The sequence below is a fragment of the Halichoerus grypus genome, chromosome 8 (assembly GCF_964656455.1).
Source record: "Halichoerus grypus chromosome 8, mHalGry1.hap1.1, whole genome shotgun sequence".
NCBI lineage: Eukaryota > Metazoa > Chordata > Mammalia > Carnivora > Phocidae > Halichoerus > Halichoerus grypus.
Genome location: NC_135719.1, coordinates 825,796 through 846,782, shown reverse-complemented (window position 1 = coordinate 846,782; position 20,987 = coordinate 825,796). Strand labels below are relative to the sequence as shown.

General features: G+C 60.8%; 1 protein-coding gene across 2 annotated transcripts in view; it reads left to right on the top strand.

Annotated features, from left to right (window-relative positions):
- The window catches only part of RASGRF1 (Ras protein specific guanine nucleotide releasing factor 1), a 101,698-nt gene that overhangs the window by 38,849 nt on the left and 41,862 nt on the right, over positions 1–20,987 (top strand). For both annotated transcript variants that reach the window (XM_036068685.2, XM_036068686.2), the window contains exons 5-10: positions 1,902–2,155; positions 9,854–9,933; positions 12,013–12,206; positions 15,273–15,382; positions 18,323–18,441; positions 20,095–20,255. In XM_036068685.2, coding sequence (XP_035924578.1) covers positions 1,902–2,155; positions 9,854–9,933; positions 12,013–12,206; positions 15,273–15,382; positions 18,323–18,441; positions 20,095–20,255 — 918 coding nt within the window. The remainder of the gene's footprint in view (positions 1–1,901; positions 2,156–9,853; positions 9,934–12,012; positions 12,207–15,272; positions 15,383–18,322; positions 18,442–20,094; positions 20,256–20,987) is intronic.

Below are 20,987 nucleotides of genomic sequence, written 5' to 3'. Positions count from 1 at the left end.
CCCGAGTCACCCTAAGACAGCCCGGTGAAACCGGACAATCCTGCGTGTGGAGCGGGCAGAAAGCCCCGACGCCCCCAGACCAGAAACTGCACACGGGCGTCCTCCCAGGCCAAGTTCAGCCTCCCGGCGTGTCTGGGGTTCTGAGCCCACACTGTGTTTTTTTTCTTTTTAATTTGTTGCCAGTGCTTTAAAAGCTAAACACTTCACATAAAAATCTGGATTTTGTTTCTCAAAAATAGAAATAGCTAACATTCATTAAGCACTTCACATAAAAATCTGGATTTTGTTTCTCAAAAATAGAAATAGCTAACATTCATTAAGCACTTCCTATGTGTCTGATACTATTCTAGGAGCCTTATGCAGATTAATTCATTCCTCACTGAAAACCCTCTGGGGTTTCATTATTATCTGCATTTCACGCACGGGGAGGCGAGGTGCAGAGAGTCAAAGGCACTTGCCCAGGTCACCCAGCTCAGCGTTTGCTCGTGACGTTTCGACCCAGCCAAGCTCCAGAGCACACGTCCCTGTTCCCTGGACACAGCCCCTCCTGGAAAACACAAGGTCGCACCTGCCACACAAGCCCCATTCGTCCCAGCAGCCGGCCTCCTACGTCTGGAGGACCTGCCAGGCCCCCGCGGGCCTCGGGGCTCGTCACCAGGTCCGAGCCAAGCCCCACCCCGGCAGGGGCACGCTGGACTCCCTCTGTGCTGTGACTCCCTGGGCTGCTCAGCCCGTTTTGAGAAGCCCTTCTGGTTGGAACATTTTTTTTTTAATATTTTATTTATTTGTCAGAGAGTGAGAGAGAGCACAAGCAGGGGGAGCAGCAGAGGGAGAAGCAGACTCCCCGTGGAGCAGGGAGCCCGACTCGGGGCTCAATCCCAGGACCCTGAGATCATGACCCGAGCTGAAGGCAGACGCTTAACCACTGAGCCCCCCAGGCGCCCCTGGTTGGAACATTTTAAGTACCAGCTGAAATCCTCCCTCCCTCCCTCGATTTTCATCCTCCTGGGCCTCAGGGCAAGCCCTCCCTGGTGGAGAGAGCCTCCCTGTCTTGGAAGTTGGAAGAGAGTGGTCTGGGCTCAGGGCTGGCCCCGTCTCTGGGCAGACAGCCCCAGCCACAGATCCGCAGCCGCCGACTGAACCTGCTGCTGGTGCCCCTTTCAGCTGAGACTGACAAGCATCTGTGCCTGGTCCTCAGCAGGCGACCCCGGGACCCCCCGCCCCGGGCTCCATGCCAGCCGCAGCGAGCTCTGTGTGGCTGGGAATCGAGGTCCTCGCCCGAGTTCTTGCCAACACACGGCCGTGCCAAGCAGCCCGACTCCAAGATCAAGTATCAGCGTCCGTTCCCCCACGGAGGCAGGAGGAGAGGTTCCAGGCAGAAGCGCTGACGAGGCCCCAAGCGTGGGATTAACTCATTTGCCATGTTCTGTTCAATTTGATAATCGCCCTCTCTCCAGACGAGCGTTCATGGGAACTTCTGGGCTTTCAGGCCAGTCGTTAGCCGAGATGCGGTGGGCCCAGCACGGCCTGGCAGGCCCCTGTTCTCCAGCCCCCTCCCATAATGCAGGCCCGGGTCACCCTTTTCCTCCTTCAGAGAACGCTTCTACAGCCCCGCGGGGGTCTTGTTAGGATGCAGAGGTCCGGGGTGGGGCCTGGCATCTGCATTTCGGCAAGCTCCCCGACCGCACTGGAGCCCGGGGGCCCCCTCGTGAGCCCCGTCTGCAGATGGGGGACTGGTCAGAGCAACCAGGCAACTCGCCCAGGACCTCGCAGCCTGGCCCTCGGCAGGGCTGTCCCCTGCACACCCAGCCTGCTGAGGGGGCAGGGGTGACAAAGCCCGGTCCCTGCCCTGGGGGCCGCACAGCCCCGCTGACGGAGCCCCCTCCCGCCCGGTCCCACAGGTGCAGAGCTTCCTACGGGGCTGGTTATGCCGGCGCAAGTGGAAGACCATCATCCAGGACTACATCCGCTCGCCCCACGCCGACAGCATGCGCAAGAGGAACCAGGTGGTGTTCAGCATGCTGGAGGCCGAGGCCGAGTACGTGCAGCAGCTACACATCCTGGTCAACAACTTCCTGCGCCCGCTGCGGATGGCAGCCAGCTCCAAGAAGCCCCCCATCACGCACGACGACGTCAGCAGCATCTTCCTGAACAGGTGAGCTCCCTCAGAGGCCGGCCCACCTCGGGCGCTCGGCCACAGCGGGACGGAGACCGCCCAGCGCCGCTGAGCAAACGGCCCCCACGGTGTGGAAGCCGCCCGAGCCACGTGGCTCCAAGCCACCCCCCCCACAAGTGTGGGTGCCGCGTAGTGGGTGGAGGTGCCCCACTGGGGCGTCGTGTCCCCCAGGGCAGGCCCGGCATGTCTGGAGACGCATCGGATGGCCAGAACCTGGCTGGGCTTGGGGGCTGCTGTGGGCCGCGAGGGGGCTGAGGCCAGGGCTGCTGGGAACCCCGGCGGGGCACAGACCGGCCCCCCAACAGAGGCACATGGCTCCCGCCGTGTTAATGCTGACGCTGAGAAGCCACGGTGGAACTGTTCCGAGTTTTAAATCTGGCCCCGGAACGCTGACTGTGCTCTGCTCTACCCCGATGCGGCCGCAAGGACCTAGAGGCCAGGCTCTGTGCCGCACGGTCCACCTGCCCTGCAGACGCACTTACCGTTCCCAGATGGCGACTCTGGCGTCACTGTGGGGCCCATGCTGCCCCAGAAGGCCGAGCTAGGGGCCACCCTTCGGCTGTCAACCTCTTTTTAAAAGGGGTTTCTTAAGAAATGGTTTAAATAGATGAGCTTTTCGGTGGGTGTTAAAATTGGGTAAACGGACTTGAAAACACATAACCAGAGTGCAATGTGTGAGCAACCCCCCCAGGAATTAGGGTGGGCCACCGTGTACCCCGAGATGTTCCTTTGGCTGTGATCCTGCCAAAATACGCCTCACTCAGCCGCTTCACTCACCCTAACGGGCCCTCACCAGGCCTGCCTCACGGTGGTCAGGACCCAGGGGTGCCAGGTGCGAGGGGCCTGTGGGGTGGTCTGGAGGTGATGGAGAGGTGTGGACGCCGGTCAGGGGTCTGGTTAGAGAGGCCCAGAGTCATAGGGATGGGCAGGCTGAGGCCGTGGGTGTGGACACCGCACCAGGGTCGGGGCAGGAGAGAGACGGACAGACAGATGGGGCGGGGAACAGCCTTTGACCTCATAAGACCTTCTAGAAGTGGAACCACCTGGCCTTACAAGGTTGATGCTTAACATACGTGTGGAACAGAATTTTTAAGTATTACATAAATGCCCTTATTTCCTAAGACCAAGAAAATCAATTACCTTTTTGTGAAATCGGGTAACACTTACCCCAGAAACTGCAGTGGGGTCTTTCCGACGGGGTGGCAGGATGCACCCCTTCCTGAGCGCCCCGGGCGGTGTAGCAGGGTCCACAGACATGCACACGTGAGCGCAGGAGTGGGGACCCACCCTGTGCTTCTCTGTTAGGAGGTCTGGGGTGGAGCCGGGGAACCCCATCTCCCACTGGTGCCGCGGCCACGGGTCACGGCCTGCACTTGCAGGCAGCCGCCTGCCCAGAGGCTCGGCGCGGCTGACCCTTGGACAGCTCGGGGGTGAGGGGCGCACACTTGGAAATCCACACAGGGCTTTGGGCTCCCCGAATCTTAACTACAGATAGCCTTACTGATGACATAAGTCAGTCAACACGTAATCTGCTCGTTAAATGGTTTATAGACCGTAACTTACAATAGAGAAAGCTGGAGAGGAGAAAACAGTGTTCAGAAAATCACAAGGAAAATACATTTTTGGTGCCGTACTGTATTTATCAACGAAACCCGCGGGTAACGGGCCGCGGGGTCCGACCCCAGGCCGTTCGGGGGTCAGCTGTGGGAGGCATTGGTGCCCTTCTGTGCTGCACCAGGTCCTCGCATTTTAGGCCACGATTGCAAGCCTTTGGTGACCGCTTGTCACAACCACTAAGAAACGTGTGCTTTTGCGTTTCTTTAATCTTTCCATGCTTTTATTATTCTTCATCGATCTTTCATGGACTTCTTTTATCCTGGAGACTTCAGTTAAGAGTTTTTAGGCTGGCTCCCCGCCTTTGCTCAAAAGTTGTTGAGAAAAATAGCCCATGGTTTTTATCTCTCAACGAGTGCGCGATCAGGTCGGAGGCCTTTGCCTGAGGATAAACAGGAGGGAGGAAGCCCGCTCCTCCTGGTGCCAGGCTCTCGCCGTCACGGTCTCACTGATCCCGGTCCAAACAGCGGCAGCCTGATCAGTTCTCACGGCCTCCAGGAGCGTACCTGCCTCTTACAGGGGTTGGAGGATCCAGTGAGGGGTTCATACACAGCATCTCGCACCGAGCTACGTGTCCGGTGCTCCGTGGGAGCAAGACATTAACCTAATAGTCACGCCCCCAGTGATGCACCTGCCGGGAACGGAATCCACATCGAACGGGAGGGGACGCTTCCCTCCTCCTCTGTGAGGCCAGCATCCCTCCAGCATCCAAAGCAAAGTCTGTCTTCTATCGGATCTTGTAGATACAGAACATTACCAGGTTGGATCCAGAAATAATCATGATTAAATGAAATTTACACCAAGAATGCAGGACTGGTTCAACATGGAGAAGCAATCAATGTATTCCACTCTGTTTTTCTTACTGTTTTAAGTAAGAGAACCCAGTGAGCATATCCGGGGATGCACGTCCTCTGGGGCTGGCTCCCTCTTCACCCTGGCCCTGATCTCCAACGGGAACAGGCTGGAGTTCTTTCCTTCCCCGCGGGGCCGGGCTGGGGGAGGAATGACCTGGGAGTGGCTGCCTTGTGATCATTAGCAGCTCACTGGATGGTCCGTGGGGTACAGCATGACCTTCACCGTCCGTCTTCTGTGCCCTCGTGAGCACAAGGGGTGACGCTTCCCTTGCCCTCATGACAAGCCCAGCCAGCACTTGGCAGGAGTGAACATTCTGGATGATGCTCACCATGTTACGGTGGCGCTTCGTGGAACCTGCTTTGCACCTGCATGCTTTCCAGTCCTCAGCGACACCCCGTGAGGCTGGAGCTCAGAGAGGTTGCAGGATGTGCTCAAGGGCACACAGCAATTGTGTGTGCTGCAGTTTTAGCCCAGCCCTGTTTACTGTTAAGCTCTGTACTCCCCACTGACCTGCTCAGTAGCAGGCTGGATCCTGTCCCCGACCCCCAGCCTCCTCCCCCTGCTCATGGTCGCGAGGGTCTGGAGGTGCACTCCACCTCGCCCCTGCATCGCTGGAGAGCCTTCCCCTGCACGTGAGCCCCTCTGTGGAGGCAGCACCCGGGACGCGGGCAGACCGCCTGGCGCTCCCTGCCTCCGACCACGGAGGCTGCTGACCCACTTACGGAAGAGATTCCTGCACATGGCTTTCTGCTGGATTTGCTTTTAGGCTGAGAGGTCCGGCCCTGTTGGAAACCTGATGCTAACTTGGTAGTTGCTGGAGCTGGGGAAGGACTCTGTCCAGGCTGGCGGATTCCTGGAGGCTGCCGCAGGGCGGGGAGGGGTTCACGGTGTGCTCCCCCAGTAGGGGAAGAAAGGTCTTCCGAGTAAACGTGTGTGGGAGGTTTGGGTTAGCCCAGACAAGAAGCTCGCACACTGGGGCTATTTCCCTGTGGTGGAAAGCTCTCCCGCCCCCCCCCCACCCCCGCTCTGGGCACCACAAGTGTTGCCTGCGACCAGAGGCATCCTGTCCCAGGGGGCGGGGGGCGCAGGTGGTTTGTACATCGATGCCCGCTTGGACTGAGGGGCAGTGGCCGCCTGCCGTCCTGGGTTGAGCAGGATGGTGAGACCGGGGACAGGAGGGAGGACAGCGTGCCACCAGGGATTAGTCATGTCTGCACGGGAGGGGCGGTGGGTAACGGGCTGTGTGGACGGGCAGAGGGTGGGGCGGGAGTGCAGGGGCCAGCCTCTGCCCGCTTACTCTGGACTGCCCGTGGGTGAGTCACGCCCCTTTCTGGGCTCAGGGGGCACCAGGCAGAATGAGCACGTCCCAGGTGTGTTCCGCAGACAGGTCACTGCCTCTCCCTCGAATGTTCTTCCCACCCTACCGTCCTTGACAGGTGTCTCCTACTCTGTCTTCACGTCTTCCCTTGGCTGTCACGTCCCTGGCCACCCCCATGTCCCTTGCCATGTCCCTACTTATGTGTTCCCAGGGCCCTCTGCTGCTCTTTGTGACACCCATCACACTTAAATAATGACTTACTCTGTGTCTGGGTCCTGCTTGCTGTGGGTGGAGTCAGGGCCGTCGTGTACAGCTACACCAGCTACGCACTGCACAATTCAGGGTCACTGTTCACATGGGCCGGGGATCAGCACAGTTTTTCTGTAGAGCACCAGATAGGAGGTATTTTAGACCTTGTGTGCCATGTGGTCTATGTTGAAAGTAAGCAATCACAGGCGATCCATGAATGAATGCGGATGGCTGTGCTCTGATAAATCTTCACTTATGGATGCTAAAATATGAATGTCACATATGTTCACGTACTATGAAATATTCTTTTGTTTTTTTCCAAACCGTTTAAAAATGTAAAAATCTTCCTGAGCTTGCAGGCTGTACAAAAACAGGGAGTGGACCAGCACCTTGGATGGAAAGATTGTGTCATAGAGTTGCCATGTTCACCCAGAATATTCTATAAACGTAATATAATTCCACCCAAAGTGCAGCATAGCAAAGTGATCTTGAAGTTCAACTGAAGGAATAAATACTTGTAAGTAGGTAACAGTGTTTTCAAATAAGAACAATGAAAGAAACATGCCCAACTTTAATTAAAATGTTATAAAGTTTTATAAATATGTTAAAAGGAATGAAAACCGCCTGAGGGCAGTGCCAGAAGGTAAGATAGAAAGTCTAGAAACAGACCTAAGACCGTATAAAAAGTAGTAACAGTCAGGGGGCGCCTGGGTGGCTCAGTCGTTAAGCATCTGCCTTCGGCTAAGATCATGATCCTGGGGTCCTGGGATCGAGCCCCGCATCGGGCTCCCTGCTCGGCGGGAAGCCTGCTTCTCCCTCTCCCACTCCCCCTGCTTGTGTTCCCTCTCTCGCTGTGTCTCTCTCTGTCAAATAAATAAATAAAATCTTTAAAAAAAAAAGTAGTAACAGTCAGAAGCAGCATAGAAAAGCAGCGGAAACGGCGGGCATGTTTGATAGATGCAATCGGGCAGTTGGCTGACCTCACCAGGAGGATTGCGTTTATCCCCCTCACTCGCATCTCACACCAGTTAACTGCAGTTGAGTACTTTCATGTAAAAATGAAGCAACAAAATAAAACAGGTGTGTCTGCAATCCATACACACTCAGAAGCAGAAGACAGAAAGAAATGATATGCCTCACAAAGCAAAATGGAAAAACTTCCAAAAAATTAAAACAGCAAACACACAATCAGTGGGCAGATAGCTGAGCAAAAATGTCTACAACATGTATGTTAGGTTATGTGCTTCATATATAGGGTTATTTAAAATTAAGAAGAGACAAAATAGTAATTGGACATGGCTAGGGAATTCTCAAAAGAAGGAATTCAGATGGCCAGCACATAGGAAAAATGTTCAAAGAACATAACAATGACTTTTTTAAAAAATCAAATCAAAATGAGATCATTTTATTTTCTTATGAGATGGGTGACAATGGTAGCTTCTAAGTAGTAAGATTACAGGTGAAATTCTCTCAGTTTGTACTTTAAAAATGGAGGCTTCATCAACTGTGTTTTTCTAGTCCTAGCTTATGATGTTCCTAACATGCTACTACAGTGGCCTGTGCAGTGTTGGAATTTAAGAAGGTTCATTTCCTCCCTAATGCATCCTGAGCAGTTGTCGCCTGGAGGTGCCTAGGAATGGCGCCCCTGTGTGTTGCTGGGGCTGTGCTCAGGGTAGTCCAGAGCTGCCTGGCTCCCTCAAGAACCCTGAAAGTCCCCCGACCCCCAATCTCCCCATCTCAGATCAGATATTCTTCCCTTTGTGCATTCTCACACACACTTAGGTCAGTCAGTCTCTTGCTTCTGAACTGTCCAAGTGGTCTTCACACGTGGCTGGCCAAAGTTCTCGGGATTGATACGCGTTTGTTCACTCGACAGACTAGTTAGGGGCCACAGAGAGACAGAAACCAGCCTTGTCAAAAGTCACTCTATAGGGGACCTGCTGCCTAAAACTGAAAATGACTTCAGCCATTTGGGGTGGCCCTGGTCAGGGAATCAGTGTGTCACCACACCTGGGGGGGGCCCCGGTCAGGGAATCAGGTGTCACCACACCTGGGGGACCATTCTCATGGGACTTCAGGGAGAGGACAGTCGAGTCTCCATAATGACAGGACCCACGCTCAGAATGGAGCTCAGAACGCTTCCTCTACTTGGAATTTCGATGTCCTCTCTGGCACCATGTTTTCCGTCCATCCTGTACATCTGGTGGATGTGACTGAGTTACACTGTGCTCTTCAGCCTGGAGGTGTCATCGGTGTGTCTTTCTCCCCGACTCTCCCCTCAGCCTTCCCCTCTTCTCCCCCTGGGGTCTCGGGGGAGACCCCCTGCTCTGCTGCCCACAGGCCCGTGCCCCCGTGCGCCTTCCACCCCCGCCCGGCCTGTGGTTCTGAGGCAGTGAGCCCCCCCCCCCCCCCGGGGACACACGGAGCTGGGAGCGGGGACCGCCCAGGGGGAGGAGGGAGGGCGTGTGAGCAGAGAGCAGAGGCTCAGGCGGCCCCAACCCCTCCTCTCGTGGCCTCACTTTTCCTGTCCAAGAACAGGGTGCACGACCTTAGCGTCCTTTTGGACTCCTCGGTCTGGTTCAAGGCGAGCCCCAGGCACACGGGGAGAGCCCCAGGTCTCCAGGGCGGTAGGAGCTGGGGTGGTGAGCGGTAGCAGAGGAGGATCGGCTGGCAGGGAGGGGGCTGCCGGAGGAAGAGGGAGCCTCTCCCCCATGGAGACAGAAGTCCCCTTGTCCTCGGAGGACGGAGGACTGACGAGCTGTCTGTTCTGGGGCCAGCTGCCTGGGGAGCGCACATCCCCCCAGCACTCTCGGCGGTGACAAAGCCGGTGCTGGGGGGACACTGGCTCGTTTGCTTCCCTAACTTGTCCCAAAAGGGTGGTGGAAAGCTAGCGTTTACTGAGCATCCACTATGCACCGGGCGCTGACATCATCCCATTGCTTGCAGCGGTTACCTCATTTCACCTCCTTATTTTGTGCAGGAAGATCTGAGGTTCAGAGAGGTTGCAGCTTGCTCAAGGCCACACAGCCTGGGATGGGGCGTAGGCTAAGTGCAGCCCCGTGGGTCTGAGGCCACAGCCCTATATGCACGTTATCGGCGGCCTTTACTCCGTATTCTCCAGAGCCCTGGGCTCCTCTGGATTCCCCAGGGTCGCTCCCAGATGGCGAGAACCTGGGGGGCACAGGGAGGCTGGCGGCCCTGGCCTAGGGAGCCCTGCTTGGGGCTGTCTTGGAATTCTCCAGCAATTCTTTTTTTTTTTTTTAAGATTATATTTATTTATTTGACAGAGAGAGAGAGCGCGAGAGGGAACACAAGCAGGGGGAGTGGGGGAGGGAGAAGCAGGCTTCCCGCTGAGCAGGGAGCCCGATGCGGGGCTCGATCCCAGGACCCCGGGATCATGACCTGAGCCGAAGGCAGACGCTTAACGACCGAGCCACCCAGGCGCCCTTTCTCCACCGATTCCTAACAAGGGGTCCTGTGTACTCGTTCAGCACTGGCCCCCACGAATTGTACAGGCCATGCTGACAGGCTTTCACTGGGGGCTCCGTGGAGGAAGCGGCTTGCTGCTGGCTCGGGGCCAGGGACACCCTGGAGGGGCAGGAACGCCCTGGGGCGCAGCTCACCCTGTGCTTTCCCTGCAGCGAGACCATCATGTTCCTGCACCAGATCTTCTACCAAGGCCTGAAGGCCCGCATCTCCAGCTGGCCCACCCTGGTCCTGGGTGAGTAGCTGGCCCCCCGGACGTCCCTCCCCAGGGCCACCCTCCAGGCTGGTGGCACTCCCCTCACAAGCCCCCTGAATCCCTCAGGGGGAGAAGGGGAAACACATGTTGGCAAAAACCGTATTTCTAGGAGGAAGTGATATATTTTTAGTTACTTATCTACTTTTCCCTTTTAAAAATAATATCGACGTACCCGTTTGAGAAAATTTGAGAATCCAGAAAAGTAGAAAGGTTTAAAAATATCAGTCATAGTCCTCCCTCCGAAGATAACTGCCATAAACATCTCAGTGTGTTTTCTTCCAGTTCTTTTCTCTGCATAGATCTTGGGTTTTTTTTTTCCCCATTTTACATAGTTGCAAACATACTGAATTTAGATTTTGAATCTTGCTGTGGGTTGTTGTTTTTTTATTTATTTCAATCTTTTTACTTAACTTGATAGCACAAGTGTTTTGTTATCCTGGACGTGTGATTTTTCACGGCAGCGTAATGCTCCACTCCCCATCTCTGGCTCTTTGGAGTTGGTCCCACTTCTTGTTACAGGAAATAATCATCTGTATGTGTGATTTTCTCCTTTTTACGGAGCATTTCCCTGGGATAGGTTTCCAGAAGGAGAATTTTTTAGAACAAAGAGCTTCTCTGCCCTTAGGCCATGGAGGCCTCTGAGTGGGTGGACACTTTTTTGTTGTTGTTTTCAAGTCATTGACCCCCACTCTCCTTAAGGTCAGAATTCAAGCGGCCCTGAAAAGACGGGGCTGCCCCTGTGGCCGAAGCCCGGTTGAGCATGCTGTCCCCGGGCAGGGGACAACCCTAGCCAGGAGCTCCCGCTCGGAGTCTGTTTTTCTTTCTTAACGGGGTTTGTAAGCCGGGCTCCGTGGGTCCACCCCACCCATCAAGTGTTGAAGGGCGAGTCTGGGGAGATTGGTTGGGCCCTGGGGGGCTGGAGGGCAGGAGGACCCTGGGGCTGCAGAGCTGGGGAGGTCGGGAGGACGTGCAGAGGGCTGGAGGGCCAGACTCAGGAGGGTGTGCGGTATGGTGGGGAGCCTGGAATGGGGAGTCAGGAGAGCTGGCTCCAAGCCCCTGCGGACTCACCTTGTGACCTCGGTCATTACCTCTGTCACAGATGGGACACTCTGGGAGGGAGGCCTCTTGGGGGCCCTCCGTGTGACCCGGTGAGGGAGCCAGAGCAGGGGGGCCACAACACAGTTAGGACCCCTCAGAAACTCCGGAGCCGGGCCGGCCCCTCAGAGGTGCGGCGGATCGAGGCTGGGGGCCCGCCTTTACACCCCCACTGCTCCGGTCACTGGGTGGGCTGTGGCCTGTGCAGGCGGAGGCAGCCCCCCTCGGCGGAGAGCGGTTCCTGGCAGGAAGGACCCCGACGGGGAGCGCCCGCATCCTGGAGGGGCGGGGGCCGCCGCAGCGCCCTCTGCACTTGCTCTCCGCGGCCCTCTGAGACACGCGGGCCAGACTGGACGGGCCGTCTCTACAGCTGTGATTCTGCTGGGGCTGCCCGTCTGGTCCTGGAGGGGACGGGTGCCGGAGTCCTCCCCGCAGGAGCGGGGCTCCCCGGGGCGGGGCTTCCCGCGTGGGCGGGGCTCCCTGGGGCGGGGCTTCCTGCATGGGCGGGGCTCCCGGGGCGGGGCTTTCCCGCGTGGGCGGGGCTCCCTACGTGGGCGGGGTTTCCCGCGTGGGCGGGGCTCCCTGGGGCGATGCTCCCCGGGGCGGGGCTTCCCGCGTGGGGGGGGCTCCTTGGGGCGGGGCTTCCTGCGTGAGCGGGGCTCCCCGGGGCGGGGCTTCCCGCGTGGGCGGGGCTCCCTGGGGCGGGGCTTCCTGCGTGGGCGGGGCTCCCTGGGGCGGGGCTTCCTGCGTGGGCGGGGCTCCCTGGGGCGATGCTCCCCGGGGCGGGGCTTCCTGCGTGGGGGGGCTCCCTGGGGCGGGGCTTCCTGCGTGGGGGGGCTCCCTGGGGCGGGGCTTCCTGCGTGGGCGGGGCTCCCTGGGGCGCGGCTCCCGCGTGGGGCGGGGTCGGGGGCTGGCCGCCGGGCGGGGCCGCCGCGCCAGCCCCCGCTGACCCCTCCCTTGCAGCGGACCTGTTCGACATCCTGCTGCCCATGCTGAACATCTACCAGGAGTTCGTGCGCAACCACCAGTACAGCCTGCAGATCCTGGCGCACTGCAAGCAGAACCGCGACTTCGACAAGCTGCTCAAGCACTACGAGGCCAAGCCCGACTGCGAGGAGCGCACGCTGGAGACCTTCCTCACCTACCCCATGTTCCAGGTGCCGCCCCGCCCCGCCCCGCCCGGCCCCGGCCGCGTGCCGGGGGGCCACGGGGAGCAGGGGGGGGCCGGCCCTGGTCCTGAGCCCCAGCCCGCCCTGCCTCCTGCGGCCCCCGCCTCCAGCTGCTGCGGCTCTGGTCCCAGCCCGGCCCAGCCGGACTCAGAGGGCACCCGTTCCCTGCTCGCTCCGGTTCCTGGGGTCCTCCCAGCTGACGGCCATTCTCCGCCTCCCCTCTCTCTTGCTGTCCTTCTGTGCTGCTGCTCTGTCCCTCCCTGCCCCCGTCCCACTGTCTCCATCCCTCTTCTGTTCTTCCCTGCCCCCGTCCCACTGTCTCCATCCCTCTTCTGTCCCTCCCTGTCCTCCATCCCACTGTCTCCATCCCTGCCTCTGTCCCTCCCTGCCCCCGTCCCACTGTCTCCATCCCTCTTCTGTTCCTCCCTGCCCTCCATCCCACTGTCTCCATCCCTCTTCTGTCCCTCCCTGCCCTCCATCCCACTGTCTCCATCCCTCTTCTGTCCCTCCCTGTCCTCCATCCCACTGTCTCCATCCCTGCCTCTGTCCCTCCCTGTCCCCGTCCCACTGTCTCCATCCCTCTTCTGTCCCTCCCTGCCCCCGTCCCACTGTCTCCATCCCTCTTCTGTCCCTCCCTGCCCCCCGTCCCACTGTCTCCATCCCTGCCTCTGTCCCTCCCTGCCCCCGTCCTACTGTCTCCATCCCTCTTCTGTCCCTCCCTGCCCCCGTCCCACTGTCTCCATCCCTCTTCTGTCCCTCCCTGCCCCCGTCCCACTGTCTCCATCCCTGCCTCTGTCCCTCCCTGCCCCCGTCCTACTGTCTCCATCCCTCTTCTGTCCCTCCCTGCCCCCGTCCCACTGTCTCCATCCCTCTTCTGTTCTTCCCTGCCCCCGTCCCACTGTCTCCATCCCTCTTCTGTCCCTCCCTGTCCTCCATCCCACTGTCTCCATCCCTGCCTCTGTCCCTCCCTGCCCCCGTCCCACTGTCTCCATCCCTCTTCTGTTCCTCCCTGCCCTCCATCCCACTGTCTCCATCCCTCTTCTGTCCCTCCCTGCCCTCCATCCCACTGTCTCCATCCCTCTTCTGTCCCTCCCTGTCCTCCATCCCACTGTCTCCATCCCTGCCTCTGTCCCTCCCTGCCCCCGTCCTACTGTCTCCATCCCTCTTCTGTCCCTCCCTGCCCCCCGTCCCACTGTCTCCATCCCTCTTCTGTCCCTCCCTGCCCTCCATCCCACTGTCTCCATCCCTCTTCTGTCCCTCCCTGCCCTCCATCCCACTGTCTCCATCCCTCTTCTGTCCCTCCCTGTCCTCCATCCCACTGTCTCCATCCCTGCCTCTGTCCCTCCCTGTCCCCGTCCCACTGTCTCCATCCCTCTTCTGTCCCTCCCTGCCCCCGTCCCACTGTCTCCATCCCTCTTCTGTCCCTCCCTGCTCCCCGTCCCACTGTCTCCATCCCTGCCTCTGTCCCTCCCTGCCCCCGTCCTACTGTCTCCATCCCTCTTCTGTCCCTCCCTGCCCCCGTCCCACTGTCTCCATCCCTCTTCTGTCCCTCCCTGCCCCCGTCCCACTGTCTCCATCCCTGCCTCTGTCCCTCCCTGCCCCCGTCCTACTGTCTCCATCCCTCTTCTGTCCCTCCCTGCCCCCCGTCCCACTGTCTCCATCCCTCTTCTGTCCCTCCCTGCCCTCCATCCCACTGTCTCCATCCCTCTTCTGTCCCTCCCTGCCCTCCATCCCACTGTCTCCATCCCTCTTCTGTCCCTCCCTGCCCCCGTCCCACTGTCTCCATCCCTGCCTCTGTCCCTCCCTGCCCCCGTCCCACTGTCTCCATCCCTCTTCTGTCCCTCCCTGCCCTCCATCCCACTGTCTCCATCCCTCTTCTGTCCCTCCCTGTCCTCCATCCCACTGTCTCCATCCCTGCCTCTGTCCCTCCCTGCCCCCGTCCCACTGTCTCCATCCCTCTTCTGTCCCTCCCTGCCCCCGTCCCACTGTCTCCATCCCTCTTCTGTCCCTCCCTGCCCCCGTCCCACTGTCTCCATCCCTGCCTCTGTCCCTCCCTGCCCCCGTCCTACTGTCTCCATCCCTCTTCTGTCCCTCCCTGCCCCCCGTCCCACTGTCTCCATCCCTCTTCTGTCCCTCCCTGCCCTCCATCCCACTGTCTCCATCCCTCTTCTGTCCCTCCCTGCCCCCGTCCCACTGTCTCCATCCCTGCCTCTGTCCCTCCCTGCCCCCATCCCACTGTCTCCATCCCTCTTCTGTCCCTCCCTGCCCTCCATCCCACTGTCTCCATCCCTCTTCTGTCCCTCCCTGCCCCCGTCCCACTGTCTCCATCCCTGCCTCTGTCCCTCCCTGCCCCCATCCCACTGTCTCCATCCCTCTTCTGTCCCTCCCTGCCCTCCATCCCACTGTCTCCATCCCTCTTCTGTCCCTCCCTGCCCCCCGTCCCACTGTCTCCATCCCTGCCTCTGTCCCTCCCTGCCCCCATCCCACTGTCTCCATCCCTGCCTCTGTCCCTCCCTGCCCCCGTCCCACTGTCTCCATCCCTCTTCTGTCCCTCCCTGCCCTCCATCCCACTGTCTCCATCCCTCTTCTGTCCCTCCCTGCCCCCCCATCCCACTGTCTCCATCCCTGCCTCTGTCCCTCCCTGCCCTCCATTCCACTGTCTCCATCCCTGCCTCTGTCCCTCCCTGCCCCCGTCCCACTGTCTCCATCCCTCTTCTGTCCCTCCTTGCCCCCCCGTCCCACTGTCTCCATCCCTCTTCTGTCCCTCCCTGCCCCACCCCGTCCCACTGTCTCCATCCCTGCCTCTGTCCCTCCCTGCCCTCCATCCCACTGTCTCCATCCCTCTTCTGTCCCTCCCTGCCCTCCATCCCACTGTCTCCATCCCTCTTCTGTCTCTCCCTGCCCCACCCCGTCCCACCGTCTCCATTCCTCTTCTGTCCCACCCTGTCCTCCTGTCCCACTGTCTCTGTTCCTCCGTCTGTCTCCATCCCTCCTCGGTCCCTCTGTTTGTCTCCCTCCCTGTCCCCCTGCTCTCCCCACCCCCCCCCGCACCAGATTCCCAGGTACATCCTGACGCTGCATGAGCTCCTGGCGCACACCCCTCATGAGCACGTGGAGCGCAACAGCCTGGACTACGCCAAATCCAAACTGGAGGAACTGTCCAGGTGAGCCTGATCTCTGGGCGCCCCACGCCGGTGGCCAGGCCCCAGGTCAGGGCTGAGAATGCCCCTCCAGGAGTTCCAGCCCCAGGTGGCAAAAGCTGCTGTTCAGGTTAGGATTCGGAGGCACGGGCTCAGCCTACAGCAGTGGGAAGCAGAGACTCCACAAGCAGAGGTTTATGACTCTAGCCCAGGTGGGCATCGGGCAGGATGGCACACGTGGTGTGTCCCTGGCACGGAGGGTTTGGAGAAGGACACTCACGGAGGCCCATTTCCTCTGTCTTCCAGTGGGGCTCTGTCAACCCCGTGGCTCCACATGCCCAAGACTCTGGTCTGCAGCCTGCGGTGTCAGTGGGGACACAAGCTGGGGGCCTGCAGTCGGGGCCCCCCACCTGCCCCCTCCCAGTCTCCAAAGCCCAGGAGAGCCCAGGGGAGCCTTCTCTCTGCGAGCGCAGGAGCTGAGGGTCCCAGGTGGAAGAGCAGGCTGTGTTCCCAGGACCCTGGGGGAGAAGGATCGGGTCTCAGGTGCCCCCCCGCACCCCTGGTGACACCCCGACATGACGGTGGCCAGTGGCAGACGGTGGCCGTGGGGGTGGGAAGGAGGCTCAGATTCCAGGGGCATTTTGAAGGTGGAACCAGCAGGAGTCTCTGGCAGGTTAGCTGGAGGAACAGACTGAGGGGGGAAGCGGGTGTTGCAGGGTCCTGGGCTGAGCAGCCAGGAGGGTGGAGGAAAGTGCAGGAGGGGCGGTTTGGAGGGGAGTCCTTCCTGTTTCGTGGACCGGAGCTGGACAGCTGTGGCAGAGATGGTGGGAGGGAAGCAGGGCATTGGTGTCTGGAGGTCAGGGGTTGTCACGAGACTGGTGAGACCACCCCGGGGGCTCCACGGTGCGGGGGCCGGACGTGAGGAGGGGCCCTGTGCCCAGAGACGGGCTGCCGGAAGCTGCGAAGGATCGGCCCGCAGGCTGTGGAGCACTGGGCAGAGGGAGGACCGCGGGGCCAGGGCGGGCGACGGTGTTAGCAGGGTGATTGCAGACTCACAAAACCTCTGTCCTTCCAAGTCCCAGGGAGCCACATCCTGCACTCTCTTCCCCAAGGAGAAGGCCTGAGGCACTTGTAAGGCAGTGAGGCTCTCGTCACCGTGGGGCGCCCTGTCCCCGTGCACACAGGGGTGCAGGGGGCAGACATGGGCCAAGGTGCTTGGCCTGAGACCCCGATTCCCATCCCCCAGGGTTCCACGCATCCCACCCCATCACCTGCACCTGCCCCAGAGCGCCGCCCTAGTGCACGGAAGGGGGCTTTCCCGTCTCCGCGACATCAGCCCTTCCCCCTCGCCCTGCCCGGGGCCCCAGGAGAGTTTCTAGGCCCCCTGGCTGTGCTCACAAACACCCACCTCCCTGGGACTGGCTCCCACCCGCCTCTGGGCCTGCCCCTCCATCCTCCTGACCCCCACCTGCCGGGCTCCCTGAGAACCGGGCAGCACTTCCAGCCCCCCGTGTGCATGAGCCCCCAGCTGCGCGTGCAGCCTGGGGACCCCGACGCAGACCCCAGCCCGGGGCTGGCATGGTCTGAGCAGCGGCAGTCCACACGTGTCTCACGGCAAAACCAGGTTCGCTGCTTTGGAACCACCCCCGTATTTTCACGAACAACAGCCCTGCTGGGGAGACTCCTCACCCTCTGGAGAAGAGGTGGTTCCCATCCCCTGCGGCTGCTTCCCAAGCCGTGGCTGCTTTCCGGGTCCCACGTCCCTCCCGGAGGCGGGCTGGGGCTGGGCTCTGTGGACAGCATCGCCGGGGTGCCGAGGCCCCATGCCGAAGCCCGGGTCCCGCAGCCAGAAGAAGCAACAGATAACAGTGCTTTCCGAGTTCCACCGCTGATCACCGCTCTTCACCAAAGCACCTGCCGTGCGCCGGACGTCGGGCCAGGGCATGAAACCCGTTCTCTCCCCCGCCCCCGTGAAAGCCCCCAGGTGGGGGGACTAAGGGCCGGACGCCTCCAGCACTTGCTCGCCGTGCTGACTCCCCCAGCGCACCCAGCCTGACCAGTGTCCCCTCCCGTTGTCCTGGGGTTGAACTGGGTAACGTCCCTGCGGGAACTGCCAGCCCTTAACTCGCGGAATCAGCCCCTCCTGGAGCAGGCGGCACTTCTAACAGACTCCTCGCAAAATTGCTCATCACCTTCCCGACCCCTGGGAATCCACGCGCCTCTTCCCCAACACCTACCCCCCCCCCCACCGCCGCCGCCGCCAAACGCTTATTTAAAAGCAGGTAGATGGCGCCACCTGCTGGAGAGGAGGGGCGTTGCGGCAGTCAGAACAGGACAGAGTTGTCCGTAGGCTCAGATGAGGGACATGCTGTGTCCGGCTTCCCTCCCGGATGTGCGGGAGCCTGTGGAGGTAAACTGCAATCAGTGTCTCCCTGAGCCAGCTGGCTTGCCAGCGCTCCAAAACTCAGCCATTCCAGAACCCAAACAGCGTTAAGGAAACAACCGTATAAAGAGCATTCAAGGGGCAGAAACAGCAAGTGCAAAGGCCCTGAGGCAGGGATGAGCTTGGTTTGTTCTGTGGGTAGAAATAAGGCCAGTAGTGGGATAAGGGGCAGAGTAATGAACAAAGGATGTTTGCTGAGCTCCCATCGTCCTCCCCATTCTGCCATTCGGTTGCACATGGCTCAAACTCTCAGATCAGACAGACCTGCTTCTCACTGTTAACCTCCATTTCCTTTTCCCTGAAACAAGAACGCCTGCCTCCTTGGGTTTCCAGAAGAAGAAAAGGAGACCATGCCTGCCTGTAGAGTGTCCAGCACACAGCGGGCACTATTGAAATGTGTGTCCTCTCCCCCTTCATGACTGCAGGCTCTGAGAGTCCTCGGGGCCAGGCTTTCCCACTGGGTCTGGCCAGAGGCCTGGCGTCCCCTCCTCCTGCCCCTGACTTATTTCCCGTCCCTGCAGGATAATGCATGACGAAGTGAGCGAGACGGAGAACATCCGGAAAAACCTCGCCATTGAGCGCATGATTATTGAAGGCTGCGAGATCCTGCTGGACACCAGCCAGACTTTCGTGAGACAAGGTAGGCCCCCCCACCCCCTGGTCCCAGGTGGCCCCCGGGCCCCTCCAAGTGCCGTGCCTGCAGAGTGTCCCGAGGCCACTGGAGGGCTGTGGGCATCACATCCACGTACGGGTCCTGTGGGCCTCCACGGCTTCCTTCCCTCCAGAGGTAGACGCGCTTCTTCCCAGATGGTCTGGTGTGTCTGTCGTGCGTCCTAGTAAACGCTGACACGTGTTTTTGGGGAGAGAGTAGGGAGCCGAGGACGACGACAGATACAGACCGGCCCTGGATCACAAGCATTTCTGGCATAGGCAGTGTGGCTCAGTCCCTCTGTCCTCTGCTCGTCATCCTTGGCCTCTTGGGGAGCCGCGCCTGGGAGGCACAGCCCCAGTGAGGGCCGGGGAGGGGGCTGGCTGCCCACGCGGGGCGGCTGGAGCTTCGTTGCACCTGAGGGGTGCCCCGCCCAGGCCCACGTTCTGTGGGCAGAGGCTTCTGCTTGCAAGCCCCAAGGTCCTTCTGTCTGGCCCTGGGACTCTGACCAGAAGAAAGGCTTGCCAGCCCCTCGCCCAGCCTGGGCAGCTGGCTCTGCACACGTCCTCAACTTGGAGTTTTGCTCTGAGCCCCCGCGTGGCCCCCGTACCCTTCCCCAGCCTCGGTCTGCTTGCCTGAGCCGCACCGGGCCCGCGCTGGAAATGCCCAAAGAATGGCCGCTCCGGCACGGGCAGCGTCCCCACAGACCTGGAATCTGCTCTGTTCCCCAAGCAGAGTGTTTCCTCCCCTCCCATGGGGCCGTGCTGGACCTGGAACCAGGCAGGGGGATCCAGAAAGCCCTTTCTCACTCGTTAGTCATGCATCCAGCGCTGGCACCTGCCTCGTTCATGCCGGGCCAACGCTGGGCTCCAGGGACACCCCGAGACTAGACCTGCGGGGTCAGGGGCCGTGAGGAGACAGACGCAGGGCAGGGGTCCAGACAGGGATGGACGCGGGCAGGGGGCAGAGCGGGTGGGGGGTGGGGAGGACAAGTAGGAGTTCTCGGGCTGGAAAGGAAGGGCTTTCCGGGCTGGGAGTGGCACTCAGGAGCACGGTAATGAGCTGGAGCTAGGCGGCCGAGGAGGGAGGCGGCGCAGGAGGGGGCGTGCCCATGCCTACCGGGAAGGCCTTGAGTAGGTGGGAAGGACTGCGTGCTGTGTGTGCCAGGGGCGGGGGCCAGCGCAGGGGCGCAGGGGGCTACGTCCCCAGCACCTGCTCCCAGCACCCGGTGTCCGGGATGGGGCTCAGTCTGGCTCTGCAGCCCACGGGCCGCACCTGATTGGTGATGTCTGCCCGGCGCGGGCCGCGGGGCTGTGCGCGGTGCTGATCCGTCCGGGCCAGCTCCCCACGTGTGCTGCCCCCCACACCCAGCCCAGCCCTGCGTGCCCGCAACACGGGTCCTGCCCTGGAGAGTTCCTCCGCCTGCCAAGGCCCTGGCCGGGGGTTGGGGGCCCTGCCGGGAGCCCTGCTCAGCATGCCTCTGCCATCGGGCTGAGGGGGCCGAGGGAGCATCGTCCGGCGTGCGCACCTGCTGCCAGGAACCAGGACTCCCTGGTCCCGGCGTTGGGACCGCCGCAGCTGCCGAGCTGGCCAGAGGTGAACGCAGCTCTGGGACTGGGCTCAGGGTCTACCCCCCACCCACAGGCTCCCTCATCCAGGTGCCCATGTCTGAGAAGGGCAAGATCACCAGGGGCCGCCTGGGGTCTCTGTCCCTGAAGAAGGAGGGCGAGCGGCAGTGTTTCCTGTTCTCCAAGCATCTGATTATCTGCACCAGGGGCTCTGGTGGGAAGCTCCACCTGACCAAGGTAGGGGCCGCTGGGGCGGGGCTTGCGGGGGGCTCGTGGTGGGCACCGCCCTGCCCAGGACCCGTGGGCAGAGACACGGAGTGCACATGCGTGCGCTGGTACGACGGGCGGGCTGGAGGGAGCCGGCCGTGGTGGGGTTTTCTGGAGAGATCCTGGGAAATGGGAGGGTGAGTGGTGTCGGGACCCCAAGAGGGCCCAGCGGCTGGTGCCAGGGCAGAAGAGCCAGGGGGTCCCGACGAAGCCCTGAGGGTGCACCCGCATGTGTGTGTGCGTGCGTGCGCCGCGGCGCGGGAGGGGCCGGGTGAGACAGCCCTGGACCCTTTCCCTCCCTCGGGAGGCGCTCACACCGCCGCTCCCGGGGCCTCCTCGGGCCCGACGGCGCGGGCGCAAGAGCACCGGGCACGTCCAGGCCCCGCGAGCAGGCCGCGGAGGTGCTCACACACACGGCCAGCCCTCGGCACCTCGCGGCCCCACACGAGACCCCACACACTCAGCTAACTGGCCCATCCCACAAGGAAAGGGGAACACTTACCCGTCAGGGGAGATGCCGTGATCGCGAAGCTGGTTTCCAAGGGCGAGGCTTCTCCATGGCCGCGGATGAGGGCAGCCCTGCGATTTCCCCAAATGCGGGAAGCTCAACTGCATCGTTTGTGGTGGGGGGCAGTGCACTCCAGCTTCCCCCCACGATGAAATGGTCAAAAAGGGAAAAAGTGAGGGGAATCGGCACCTCAA